Source organism: Rhagoletis pomonella, unplaced genomic scaffold (assembly GCF_013731165.1).
Source record: "Rhagoletis pomonella isolate Grant_MI unplaced genomic scaffold, Rhpom_1.0 Rhpom_scaffold_00005, whole genome shotgun sequence".
In the NCBI taxonomy this organism is placed as follows: Eukaryota; Metazoa; Arthropoda; class Insecta; order Diptera; family Tephritidae; genus Rhagoletis; species Rhagoletis pomonella.
In genome coordinates this window covers 75,175,044-75,189,259 of record NW_023458559.1, presented here as the reverse complement: position 1 = coordinate 75,189,259, position 14,216 = coordinate 75,175,044, and the positions used below count along the sequence as shown (strand labels likewise).

General features: G+C 34.8%; 2 protein-coding genes across 4 annotated transcripts in view; one reads left to right on the top strand and one right to left on the bottom strand.

Moving 5' to 3' along the window:
* Nucleotides 1-14,216, top strand: part of LOC118739561 (ADP-dependent glucokinase-like) — a 271,958-nt gene that overhangs the window by 241,758 nt on the left and 15,984 nt on the right. The window lies entirely within an intron of this gene.
* LOC118739566 (phospholipase B1, membrane-associated-like) lies at nucleotides 3,642-14,168 on the bottom strand. The gene is made up of 6 exons (XM_036470959.1): nucleotides 13,544-14,168; nucleotides 5,568-5,787; nucleotides 5,153-5,496; nucleotides 4,516-4,969; nucleotides 4,297-4,423; nucleotides 3,642-4,218 (listed from the first exon to the last, which is right to left on the bottom strand). Exons 2-6 carry the CDS (start codon nucleotides 5,763-5,765, stop codon nucleotides 4,067-4,069), a joined length of 1,275 nt encoding a protein of 424 aa, XP_036326852.1. The 5' UTR covers nucleotides 5,766-5,787; nucleotides 13,544-14,168; the 3' UTR covers nucleotides 3,642-4,066.

The following is a 14,216-nucleotide window of genomic DNA, read 5'->3' as shown; positions in this document are numbered from 1 at the left end:
TTATTTTATTTTATTTTATTTTATTTTATTTTATTTTATTTTATTTTTTTATTTTTATTTTTTTTATTTTATTTTATTTTATTTTATTTTATTTTATTTTATTTTATTTTATTTTATTTTATTTTATTTTATTTTATTTTATTTTATTTTATTTTATTTTATTTTATTTTATTTTATTTTATTTTATTTTATTTTTTTATTTTTATTTTTTTTATTTTATTTTATTTTATTTTATTTTATTTTATTTTATTTTATTTTATTTTACTTAAATTACTGGCGCTTATTTATTTTAGGTCAGTGATTGATCACTTTCTTTCTATAAAATAATAATAATAATATCATATCATTTGATTCGTTTTATTACACATACCGATCATTTTCTCTCGAATTTTATTTTATTTTCTTACCTAGTTTTTATGTACTTTATTTTACTATATTTTACTTCATTTTTTTTCTAATTTCATGCAGTGTATGATTTTTTATTATATAAAATTTCGTCTTGCTGCATTCACTCAACTTGCACTTAATCATTCTCCCTGCAACTGCATAAAAAGCACATTGACCGATTTGTACATTTACGGTATTTAATACCGAGAAAGGCCAGCCATAAGCGTCTCACTTAGAATTTAATTAAAGTTGCTTATTTACATACGAGTAGATAGTAGCTTGCAATGGCATGGAAATTTGCATATCGCCACCATCTACAAAAGAGGCATAACTCAGAAATCAGATCCGAAAATATAAATAACTGCTTGTGGATCCTACAGATTTAACACAATTTATACGAAAACAGGTATAACAGTAGTTTTCTAGTTAGGGAATATAATCATGAAGATAAAAATAAAAATATTAGCATTAATTGGAGAAAAATCCTGCGAATTGATGTATGCAAAAAACCGGACTAAATTTTTTTAGTTTTGAAGAACGTGTGCGACATGTATATGTATGGGTATTTTTATTTGCATTCAATTTGACATTTAATTTGTTGCAAAGTATATACAATAAAAAATGTGAATACCCGTAATTAAAATAATAATGAAACAGCTCTCAATATTGTTGATTGCTTTAGTTGAAATATTTAATTCAGAACCCTTATAGCACATTGCATTTTACTCAAACAGAATCACGTTTTCCCCTTGAATTTGGAAGCTGTGTTTCCATTCAGACATGTTTTTTCCTACAAAAATTACTTCCAAAAGTCTTCAAAACCTACCAAACATAACGTGCCGGGCTTTTAAATCAAGTTGACTAGCCAACGGTTTGCCATTTAGAATTCATCGTGTTTGATTCCGATGTTATCCGACTTTTACCAAATATGACAGTGTAGCCTACAGTTTCGTATCCTGTTAGAATTCGCAAAAAGCCTTGAGCTAAAAAACACCGAAACACTTAGCCAATTTTATAGGTCCAGTCAGCCTCTGGAAAAGGATAAAGCTGATATATTTTGTAATATCCGTTGCGTTACCACTAAAAAGAAAAATAATATCCTGGAACGGCACAACCGATAATCAAATAAGGCTAGAGAAGCGCTGGGTGCTAGCAGCTGACGTCCACTCTAGAGCCCTCTGGAGTAATTATCAAGTACGACCCGAGATGCTTAAACCTCAGCCTCACAAAGGCAGGGCAGCTGAGAAGACCTACCGCATGAATTCCCATTGGGCAGTGTTCAGTCAAAACCACCACCAAAACCGAAAGTTGTTGCTTAGTAAGCTGGAGAAATTGCCTAGACCGCCCACAATCAACTACCGGAAAAAAGGACTTTTATTGTCGACGTTTCCTCCCAGCGTTCGCTGAGCCTACTAAAAGCCCATTTGTCCAGAAGCAGTCAGCAGGTTAACATAGGTAACCCAACGACCTCCCTTTCCTTGGTTATGGCTTCTAAGGTATCCAGCCTGGCCAGTTCATCGGCAGTTTCCTGCAATATCGGTGTGTTTCGGAATCCAAATCAGTCTGTTGTGGAAGTAATCCGAGTGAATAGTTTAGTCCCAGACTAGTTTTGATCTTATCATCAGCGAACCCAGGGCTCCGCCACAGTAGATATTTATCTCTGCTGCTTCTTTAATGGCAACTACCTCTGGCTGAAATACGTTACATAAATCGTTCCTCACAGGGCTAACTTCTCTCTTCGGAAATATGCCTCGATATTTCAATCCGAGGGATTTGCAGTTTTCAAGACCATAGACTACGTGGTGGAATATACGAGGTGACTCAGGAGTTTACGTATCTGGCGCGACAGCCAAGCTACAGTCAAAGCCCTTCAACTACTTCCAGACTGGCTCGGATATGCACGCCTCGTCTAAATTATGCTGGAAGATATAAACTGCTTGTTTTCCTCTGGCTGCGAAGTCACTCGGCAGTACCTAGTAATGAGTCATCGGACTATTTAGCAAGAGAGGACTTGGACGAGGTATTCCTCAGTCCGCAACCAGTTGTATCCATCACACCTTCAGTCATAGTGCATCTTTCGTGCAGCAATGACTAGGAGGCTTCGAGAGGCTGCAAGCGGGCAAAACTTAATTCTTGATACTTCGCGTAGCACAAACACCTGACTGGTAATCGGCATACATACATTTAATCCCCATTTTCCCTACCTGTCTTGAAAAGAATGAGACGACAGAAAACTTTATGTGGCTCTGTCCACCCTTTGAAAGGTTTAGGTATGATTACTTTGGTACCGATGCTCAGAGACAGACGGTCAACTGAGCTCTTTGATACCCAAAAATTTGCTTCGATTTATTCGTAAATCATATAAACTTAGAACAGACTAAAGAAATGTGAAAACAGTACAATGGCCGGTATGTAACAGGTATGCTGTTTCAGAAGGCTTATTCCGCTGTAGTTGACGCATATGGCAAGGTCATCCTTCTAGTGAATTGGGCAGAGCACACTTACAGAAATTCCAGTAGTAATGCAAGCGTTCAACCGACCATATTCTGCATAGGTATTTGAATATCTCAGCTGGCAGCATTGCATTTTTTAGTGGTGTAATTGCTATTCGAACCTCGTCATAGTCGAGAGGTAGGATCCCGGCTCCGTCATCTTCGACACGGGTTTAGGATTAATCGTCGGTGCTAATTTCAGTGCAGTTACCCTTCAACAGAATGAAAACGTGCTCCCTCCATACTTTGTATATAGTATATGCTCTGGACAGAAGAGCTGACTTTATGCATCAAAACCTCACAGGGGTGTAAGGATTTGCAGGAATAACATTTGTGGACAATTATACCCCACAGCATTATCTGCGGATTCTGAGTTCATTTTTATGGTGTCAAGTTAACCGAAAAACATTAATATACTTGAGGTCCTCTCAACTCGTAAAAAAACAGACCGGGCGCAATAAGGAGGTGAAGTAATATAGCTGATTTCTCCTCTTATTTTCTGCCATTTGGCTGTCTTACACAATTCAATGTAAAGTCCTTCTTCTCTTCCTTATTGTTTCCCCATTTTTAATTCCACTATACCTTGAAAATCGAGTTAAAAAAATTACTAAAATCTCTAACTAACTAATGTCTACTACAACTCATAACAATCGCACTCCATCTGGTATCGCTCCAACCGGTGGTCTATTAAAGGCTTAATGCCGGTCTATGTCACCTTCACCCCATTATAGACAATGTAATGTTGGACTTGCGCCACAAAAACTTAATTCAATTAACCCTTCAATATATTATTAAGCGTTTTCAAAATTAAATATGGATTTCCTCGCAATTTATTGTTTTCCTTTTTGAATAATTGCATATACATACATATTTAGTTTACAAATATCACGTTTATATTTTGCATTAATAACTAGCATTAAAACAATTTATTCCCGTACTTACGTTTATTCGTAATGTATGACTATCTTATAAATACTTATGGGTTTTTTATTGCAAAGTCAATTCTTGTATGTGAATGTATTTGCAAGCATATGTATCGGCACATGACTAACTAAGACTATTGGCTCTATGCACTTATATCTAATTTATCACAGAATTTTATTATTCAATTATTCACATTTTTCCCCCAGAAATCAATCGATAAAACGTAACGTTTCGCGACCGTTAATCGAAGTTCAAAATCAAAGTCACAATTGAAAATCTTTACGGCTGTTGACGCGTGTCATAAAATAAGGGTGTTCCTCTGTCGGGCAGTGGAAATTCTCCAATAGTCTTGGTTCCGTCATAATGCTTTTATTGTCGTCGTCTTCTAACATATTATTCCACAGATAATTGGCACCTGTATAAAATGTAATTATGGTATTAAAATAAATTGAATAAATGCACAGCGTGCCCGTGAAATTACTGAATGACTTACTAATAGCATGTCCACGCTGACTAAGATGGAAACAGTCCTCTGAAAGAAACTTGAATTTGCCCGCGTCATCGCTGGACGGGAAGAAGTCATCAAATAAAGTAAATGGTTGTATGCTGATGGTGAATGTCTGCGAATCAGAAAGTGATTAAACGATTTTTTATTTTTTTGCCTAATAAATATCCAATATGGTAAATATCTTCTTTTGTTTGCTTTACTCACCTCCGAATTGAACTCAGCTCTATTCACTATCTCCCTATCCTTAGCAGCCCACTTTTTCATTAATTGTTTCATCCTCGCTACTTGCTGCTTGGGCTTTCCCACCAAACAGGGGCATTCAAATGTTAGAGTAGTATGACACACTGGCGTCTTACTGCTAAGGCCCACCAAAAAGTCCAGCCTTGGTGCTGGTACTACATTCAGCATAAGGCGTGGTACATTGTCACGCAAATAACGATAAGTTTTCACCATATTCTCCTCATGCCTTTTAATTGCATCCTCAGGTCGTGGTAGAAAGCAAACATCAGAGCAAAAATCATTATTACCAACGAGTAGTGTGATGAGCTTCCAATCGGCAGTCATGTTCACTTTGGGGTCACGTGACATACGTTTGACAATCACCTGCGCTTCGTACGGTATGTCGCGCGACATAGCACCCAGCTCGGCGACATTGAATCTGAGTAATTTATGTAAAACGAAAAGGAGTAGTATTTGTAGTATTTTAGGAGTAAATTTGCTACGTAGCAATCTAGTGCGTAGCCCTATTATATGTATGTACGTGGGAATATAGATTTTAGTTTGCAAACAATTTATTTTCAATAAGAGCCACAGAAATCATTCTACGACCGATTTTACTCACTTCGAACTACGATCCGTGGAGATTCCATCTTTCAGCGAATAACCATACAAGTTCGGATTGAATTCCTTGAGTATATTTGGTAGCGTCAAATACTGCCGCCAAGTACCTTGCCCACCAATACTCCATACCATACCACGATTCTCCACTGTGACATGCAACAAATTAGTGGCGAAAATACCATTACCAGCCGTCAACGAATCACCCATTGCTCCTATAACATCTATATCACCGGGTCGCAAGCGATGCACTGAGGTGGGCCGTGTTTCGCTGCGCTTTCCGGGCCCATTTAGCGCATCGCAGAAGTTTACTAACGAACGAGCGCGTGTATTGAGATTTTGTGTTTTCTGTGATTTGTGCAAAAATGTTAACGGTGAATGTTTTATTTAATTGTATTTTTCTTCTTCCATCAACTTACACCCATATCTCGCACCAACTGTCTATTATCAGCATTATCACCAGAACGTCCAGCCAAATTCAAACCGAACAAACGCAACGGTCGATACAGGTCACGAAAAGTGACATCCAATGCTGTACGCTGCGTTACCACAGGGTGACCGATGTGACTTAGAACAGCGCAGAGCAGCAGGTAATACTGAATTAGTGTGCGAAACATCGTATACAATGTGAATTTGTAGCTGAAATAGAATAAAAATAAATGAAATTAAATTAAGTAGGAAGCTCAGCTCAGCTTAGGGAAAATGTCAATTTTTTTATGCTAAGGTAGATTTACATAGTCTCTTCTTATTCTTAATGTGCTTGTATTCTTACCCTGTCTGAATGACAATTGATAATATTTATCATAGCATGTACAATACTTTTTAACTTAGCTAATGCCGATTATGTGTATGCCTCTTTTCCTTTGCTGGAGTAGGACAGATTTCAAGAGCTCGGCCAGTTTGTCGCTCCACCATATGTCAAGCAGCATAATCCCTGGATAAAAATCCGGAATGCAAATAGAAGGTATCCTGTTTTCGTACTTAAGGATATTCTACTGGAGCGTACTTATATCCCATCTCTATTAGCCAAACACTAGTGAGCTTTTGAAAAGCGGACTCGGTGTCAACTCGAAAAAATAGACAAATCGTGTTCCCCAAGAGAACAAAAGGCACACAGTTCAGACAGCCTTCTCCCATTACCGGCCAACAAGAAGGTCTTCAATAGAAACTGAAACATTGCTTAACCTATATACGTCCATCATAAGACCCATCCCTATATATGTATGCGGCCTACACTAGGCAAGTAATATAGCGTCGTATCCTAAGGTGCAACTACCTCCGTAATCACAGATATATTGGTCATATGGATTAGCAGGTTCGATAGTTGCAGTCATGTATAAGACATGCTTATGCTCAAGGGCCATTGTGGTATGGGGTCCCCTAAAAATATTTAGAACTTCGCAGGAATTTTAGAAGATCCTTGATTTCCACGCATCTAAGGTCCTCCAAGTTAAAAAAGAATTGTATACCCAGCTAGTTTTCGTCTACATAGTGCAGAGCACTGGCACAACAAGTACAGAATCGTTTCCTCCTCTTCGTCAGTCGATAGACATGTTTACCAATAACGCAGTGTCCCGGAGCCCATAACAACCTTAGGAGAAATTACTCATATCATGGCTACCACGGAGGTTGTCGACTGCTTCGTGAAGGATGTCAGTGAAAATGTATGTAGATATCAGCTTGGAGATATCATATCAGACCTCACCAGTCTAAAAAACGCTACAGTGGTCGGAAAGACGAAAGCTAAAGGAGATTCCCAGGTGTTCGGAGTATATGTACGCCTCCACCAACCCTACTTTCGAGCTTTGAGCCATCTGTGTATACAAGAATGGACTCACCACTCTTTCCTTGAGGGTAGAAGCGTCATAAAAGCTGTAGTGGGAGCAGGGTTCGGAAGTGTGTAGTCCAGCAATCCGGAAAGCCCCAAAAACTCCGTTAGTATCCTATCATGAGCATAAGTAGTATATGACGAATTAACGGAAGAAAATTCAGTAGATCATTCAGTGCCTTAGATAGTGCTGTTCATATCGCACCAGTTAATAATGTGGACGCAAGCGTTTGGAATTGGCCAAACTGCCGCTATGGATTGCCAGTGTATTATTTTGAGTTCCATCCCCCATATTTTTCATATTGACCTGCTGAATGAATACAGTGCTATTGTTGCTTTGTGCACTATATCTGCATTGTTGGGCCTCCAGTTTAGTTTCCTATCTAGTAAGAGACTTAGATATTTGGTCTCTTCCTTTACTAAGAGGTCCATATTTTCATATTTGCCTAATATTGAGAAGTGTTTAGCTGAGATAACTATTGCAATATCGTGGGCGCATTCACACCAATATCTTCAAGTTCGTGAAGGAGGCTGCCTACTGCTATGTTCTACAGGAGCGGTACCCCTGACCGGTAACATTTGTATTTTTTATTCACCTAATACTGCCCTTATTTCTCGTTCTATTAGCATTCGTTCGATAAGCAAGGTTTGTGAATTGCTTACTCCCATAAACCGTGTTTTTAAAATTAAAATCAAATTAATATTTTATTAATTTTTGATTCTTATTCATACTTTAAACAAGTACTTTAAAGCAATACATCGTTTTCGTAGATCAACCTTGACCTAAATACGCATTAATGCTTCTGTTTTGCGACAGGAAGACAATAACCTGCAACAAATTTGGAACAAATTTTAAACTAAAAACGAAAGCAGAAGTGTGCTCAATTCATCACTTTCCATAAATAGCATACAAAAAATAACGAAAAGTAGTCATAAAACAAAACAGGTAAAGTATCACTTCCGACAATACAAATTCATGATGCTCGCGCCAAGCAGTCAAAAAAAAAAACCGAAAAACAAAATAAAAACAAGTTTAATTGCTAAAAACACGAAAATAACTATGAAAATAAAAAACAAGAAAACTGCTGAATTATGCTCTTAATATCAGATGTTCGTACGGCGCAAGTTTATTAACCCCAGCGACCTAATGACAGCAAATACAGAAAAGCGACACACTCCATTAAACACTAAATTAAGTTAATTGAAATACTTCAGATATGAATAATTAAGAGCTATATGCAATGCAATATTCAATTTTTTAGTTTAAAAATTACTGATTCCCCTTAACCGATATTAGACTAAAGAAATCATCGTTTACAAATAAAACAATTGTCTTTCGTGTTTTTAGGCTATTGGGTGCTTATGTTTTCTCGTTTACAAAACGTTTGAAAGCTTTAAAAAAGGTGCGGTCTTTAGCCAAACTGTAGCTAGCTAAATAATATGAGTGCTAGCCGATCACGTTCTAATGTCGCTAATTAGAAAAAAAAAAAACAAATCGCTTGTTTTTGATGTTACAATTCAGCATTGATTAGTTTTTTTTTTTTTAAATTTCTTCTTCTACTTTCTACATATTTTATGCTTTTTAGTTTAGTTTTTATTTCGATAGAAATTGCGATTTACATAAATATTTGGGAAATTTTTGAATTTCTACCTCATAATGAAGTTATAGGCGTGACTAGGCAGAATTGTCTGCAGTTAGCCAAGGAACCGCTGTCACTGGAGCAACGGCAATATGAGCACTGGTTCTTTGGGGTGTATTTTTAGTGTTTTTTTTTATTTAAATTTTAAAATAATGCCTTTTTCGAACTTTGACCTTTTCTCGGTTTTCAAAAAGTTTGTTTTGCGAATATTTATTGATTTTTATGAGCGGCTTCGCACATGATTGCGAAAAAAATATCTATTAATACTTTTAAGTGTTGGCATTAATATTTATTAGAATGGAAGGCTTAAAAGCAAAAATGTTGTGAAATAATTATAACGTCGTTTAAAGTACAAAACCGCGTATCAACAAAATGCAAAACCTCATATGTGAGTTCGCCAAAATTTTATTGGAGAGAGAGTAAAAGTTGTCTCATTTCAAAACTCTTCTCTCTTTTTCCCCTAATTATCTCTTCTTCTTATATCTAAGTATCGATATTTTAGTATGAATGCATAAGGGCTTGATAACAGGAGCTTCCGTTGAGCAAATATCTATGCGGTTTTGTACTTTAAACGACGATAAGTGAAAATAATGTAAATTTTGCAAATAAATACCGCATACATACATATGCACATATTTATACAAATACATACATACGTACGTGTTCTCAGATTTATTGTTCTATTCTACTTGATAATGCACTATAGCTGAGTAGAAGCTGCTTTAACAAATTTTATCGCTGATTTAACTAAAAACGTTTAAAGTAGGGATGGCAATTAAAATTTACAACTCGATTAATGAATCAAAGGGATTAATTAATCCAAGGCAAAAAATGTGTAATTGCAATTAATTACAATATATTAATCGATTAATGGGCCTTTTCGATTGTTTTTGCGTTTAGAAACTTAGTTCGACTTAAGGAAATGTATCCTTTCCTTTGGAACGGAGTGTATGTAGTTATTTACACAACCAATGATGTGGCTTTCTATTGACCTGCATGAATAGAAAAGATTCAAATTGTGATTCTCAATAATTTTTTCCTCTTAACTGTTGTTAGAGGCATTGTTTTTTTTTGATTTAATAACTACACCAAATATTTTACGGTACCAAAAAAATACTTCAAACCGAAAAGAAAGCAACTAATTTGCTTATTTACCCTCTAATTAAACTTTGACGGCATTTCACGTTCAGCTGCAAAAGAATCAACATTTTGTATTTCAATTCAATTTTTTTGTATAATTTTATGTCTGAACACTATTTGACACCATGACATGGATACCTGAATTGTTTCATTGTCAATGCTTTCGTATAATAAATAGCAGAACGTAATCAAACATGCGCCATGAGACTAGTATTATTTTATTGCAAATGAGTTGATATTTTCTTATTGATATGTCACTAGCATTCTAAAGGTTTTGTTTTGTTTGCAAACAACGTGAGCAGGTATTATTCGAAGCGTTAAGCAACCATTTGAATTTGCATATAGAAATTAGGCTGTTTGACTCATATTTAGTGAAAGGTATATTAATTACTACAATAAATTATCTTACACGGTTTCAATGATTCCATTGAACTCAGCCGCAGAGATTTAAGGCTGGTTTCTCCAATTCAAATTAACTTAGTTTAGCCAATTTTTTGGACTTAGTCAAGATTAAGCTGAATAAAAAGTAGGCTCACTTTTGACTTAAGTCCAAAAGATGGCTAAACTACGTTAAGTTGAGTTTGAGAAACCATACCTAAGTGGCGACGAAGTAAAGTAAAATAAATTATTTAATATGTCAACAATTGTAAAAGTATCATTTATCATTAATTCAATAAAAACATTTTAATTATTATCTTCCAACTTATCGTCGTCTCTGATATATGTATTTTATATTCATCTCGCGAGCATTTTTATAAATAGCAACCAAATAAAAAATCTAGCACTTAACTTCCTCAATTTCTTGTTAAAACCAGTTATTTTAGGGGGGAAAAGTAAGCAAAAATCTAACCTCAACACAGTAGCAGGATTTTTGTTAAATAGAATATGTGTGCGCGCTAAATTTAAAAATTCACCATACACACAATACATAAATAGGTGTATATGTACAATAGGGTGGACCAGAAATGCATGTGGCAGGGAAAAAGTAAAGTCGGAATTTTAACGCTCTCACCCACTAAGACTGTTCTATATCGAAAAAATATAAGCTTGTTTTTTTTTTATTTCGTGATAAAAAAATATTTAGAGCTCGCTCAAAGCGCTCAAAGTTTGCAATGTATATATATGTTGAAAAAACAATGTTTCGTAGAAGTGGTGTACCACTCTTTAAAATCAATATTTTTCAAACGGAAAACCCAATTGTTTATTTTATCATTTTGTAATACTAACGATTGTTTATGGGTCTCCGCATTGCATTTTTCTGGTTTTCAGGGAACCTAGAAAATAGTTAGTATTAAAAAATGGTTAAATAAACACTTGAGTATTATTACTGGAAGTCTCCTGAGGAGAAGAAGAGTTTTCCGACAGAAAATATCGATTTCGGAAAATTCCATACTATTTCTACGGAAAATTGTTTTTTTTCCATTATATAAAATACATGGAAAACTTTGGGTGCTTTGAGCGACTTCTAAATGTTTTTTGATATCAAATTAAAAAAAAAAAACATGGGTATATTTTTTCGATGCAGAACAATGCTAGGCGGTTAGAGCATTCAAATTCCGATTTTACTTTTTTTTACCACCCTAAATGTACACTCTAATCTACATATATATATGCGTAAGCAATAGTTCGATGCTCGGTTCAATAGAACAATAAATTATACATACCATCCACTAAGCGCTATTTAATGTGGTAATTAAGCAGTAAATCAACACTAAATAGTTTAGCTAATACATATGTAATCTGTTGATTCCATTGTTTGGGACTCTGTTTTTCAAAATTGGCAAATGTTAATAACTTTGCGAACATATATATGTATATGTACTACACATTTATCATATCTGGCTGAGTTATTAACGATGCTGACTTACACCAACACCGGCCTTGCAAACAGGTTGCATTAAAGCTGTTAAACCGGCGTTTAAACTCTCCCCAATAGAATCTAAATGATCAGCTTTGCTAAGGAGTGAAGCTAGCCGATTGCAGAAATGCCTTAATTGTGTTTTGCTCGGAGGAGAAACGATTTGTCTATTCTTTATCTAACCTCAAAATATCACATATTTCTTTATTCTCTTTGTAAGAAAGCTATAAGATTGCTAATTGATTGCATAATTGGTGAAATTCGCCCACTTTTTCACACTGAAAATCGAGTCAAATTAGGTGGAAAATGTTTTTGACGGCATATTATTATTGGTTTTTTTCACTTTTGGCAACACTGAACACTGAAAACTAATTGTTTTCCTAATTATTGTTGCCTTTACAACATTCTAAGGTATCATTTAAAATAAACCCTTAGAAAAAATATTTTAAACAATAAGATTTGTAAAACAAAATGTAAATATTGCCTATAAGCAACATCGGTCCCCATAGAGTCAAGTAAGTACTTAACCAAAATTTCAACATTTCTTTAAAAGAAATTGTATAAATATATATGTATAAATTATTTATAATAATAATATTTTGGTGCTTCCACTTTTGCTAAATGTTTGCTAGTGCATCTTGATGTTGCTACACAAATGGAGGGATCTACAGTTTTACGCTGCTGCCGAACGGCAAATGGATTTTATGAGAGATTTGCCATTGGCTGCCAAGTGGCGATCGCTGTTAGAATAAACTTTTTCTAATTTATATGGTGCACGGGCCAGGGTTCGAACGCAGGTCCTGCGGAAGGATAGTACGCATCTCTAACCACTCAACTACAGCGACCGTCATCTCCATATGTGTATTTAAATCTTTGTACAGAAGGGCACATCTGCCTAGTAACTTTGAGAATTCACTCGGAGGGCTAATTATATCATAAGCAATAATATCGATTCGTTCATATTTTAATGTAATTTCTGTCACTCCCATCTATAGGATCGTAATACAAATTTGATCTACAATAGCTTTAATAGAAAAATGTATCTTTCTCTTTTCATTCGTTTTTTTTTTTTTGAGAAAAAAATCGTTTAAAGGCTTTTTGTGCCGTGGCATTCATGTACGATGTACATAGTCAAGTATGTACTGTGTACTTTTCTGTCAACATCTTTAGAGAAAGACTTAAGATACAAACTTCTGAAACATTTTTGTACAAAAGACTTATGATACAAACTTTAACCTTTAATACATACATACATACATATGTATATTTATGAATATAATTTAATGATTGTTTTACAGATAAAAAGGCGTTTTCCGGCGCAAGGATAGCTATGGGCTAAAAATAATTTCGGTTTGCCTGGAAGTACCCATTATAGAGTGCTGGAACTTGGTATGGAGATACACAAAATCAACATTCCTGTACTCGAATTATTACTAAAAATCGTCAAGTGAGAAAAAGTGCCGTGAATGTCCGAATACATCGACCTGCTGCACCATTGAGTATGTCGAACTACCGTGTACTCCGATTGGCCCAATGGATATGCTTTTTCAATATTTTTATGCGTTAAAGCTTCCTTCGGAGACACGAAGATTGAGTTTTGCAGGGCTTAATCTTAAATTACCACCGTTAAAACAACCACCAGAATCATTGCGCTTCTTGATAAGGCATCTAAGGTTTGCCAAAGACCAGTTTACTCAAGATTAAAATTGTAAATTATAAGAATGAGGTCAAGAAAAAAATACTCAAAAAAGTAGGCGGAATATTTCTCAGCATAGACTATAGTCTATTAGCTAGCTAGGTTTTTTTTTCGATGAATGCCTTGCCCTATGTATTAAAAAATGACTAGCTTTTAAAACAAATGGGAAAAAATATTATTATTATTATTATTAATTTTTTTGATGATACTGATTGTTAAATTTCTAAACTTACCTTTTTTCACTAAAACACTGCACTTTTTTAGTAATTTTTTAATAGGCGAAAAAGTCAATTTATATGAATCAAACGCGCTGAATGTAATTTCTAATCATCACGGCTTTAAAGTTCAAATATCAATAAATATGTTCGTAAAAGCTTTTCAATCTATTTGGATTTAGTTTTCGGCTTTAGAATACTAAACTTTATTCTATTTTATTTTACTTTCAATCAGAAAATCCTTTCGTATATTATTTACTATTCAACTGAAGCACCAATTTACTTCTCAATTTTTAATTGTCTTTTTTTTGCATTTGCTTAAACTTTTTTCATTAGTCACCAGTTTTTTGTATTAAAACACTTTTTTCAGTACGAAACTGGTATTTTTCGCCAATGTTGTAAGAGTTTTTTTAAAATAATTTCAGTCCGATTTCCTCTTTTCGTTTGTATTTTTAGTGCAAATCTCTCAACAATCGTTAAATTATTGCAAATTTACACTTTTCATCACGCCGAGCAAACGTGTGTTAATTTCCGAAGAATGTAAACAAATAAAATTTCACACAAATTTTTAAGTTAAATACACCGAGTTAATAGTACACAAGCGAGAAATTCTTGCCAAGCCAGCAAAAGTATAATGCGCCATTCGCCGCGCTCAGAATCAGAATCTGACTGAAAATTCTTATTATGATTA

Coding starts and splice junctions, on each gene's coding strand:
- LOC118739566 (XM_036470959.1), bottom strand. CDS start 5,765: ATGTTTCGCACACTAATTCAGTATTACCTGCTGCTCTGCGCTGTTCTA. Junction 4,970..5,152: donor TCCACGGATCGTAGTTCGAA/GTGAGTAAAATC, acceptor TAAATTACTCAG/ATTCAATGTCGCCGAGCTGG. Junction 4,219..4,296: donor TCAGCGTGGACATGCTATTA/GTAAGTCATTCA, acceptor CATTTTATACAG/GTGCCAATTATCTGTGGAAT.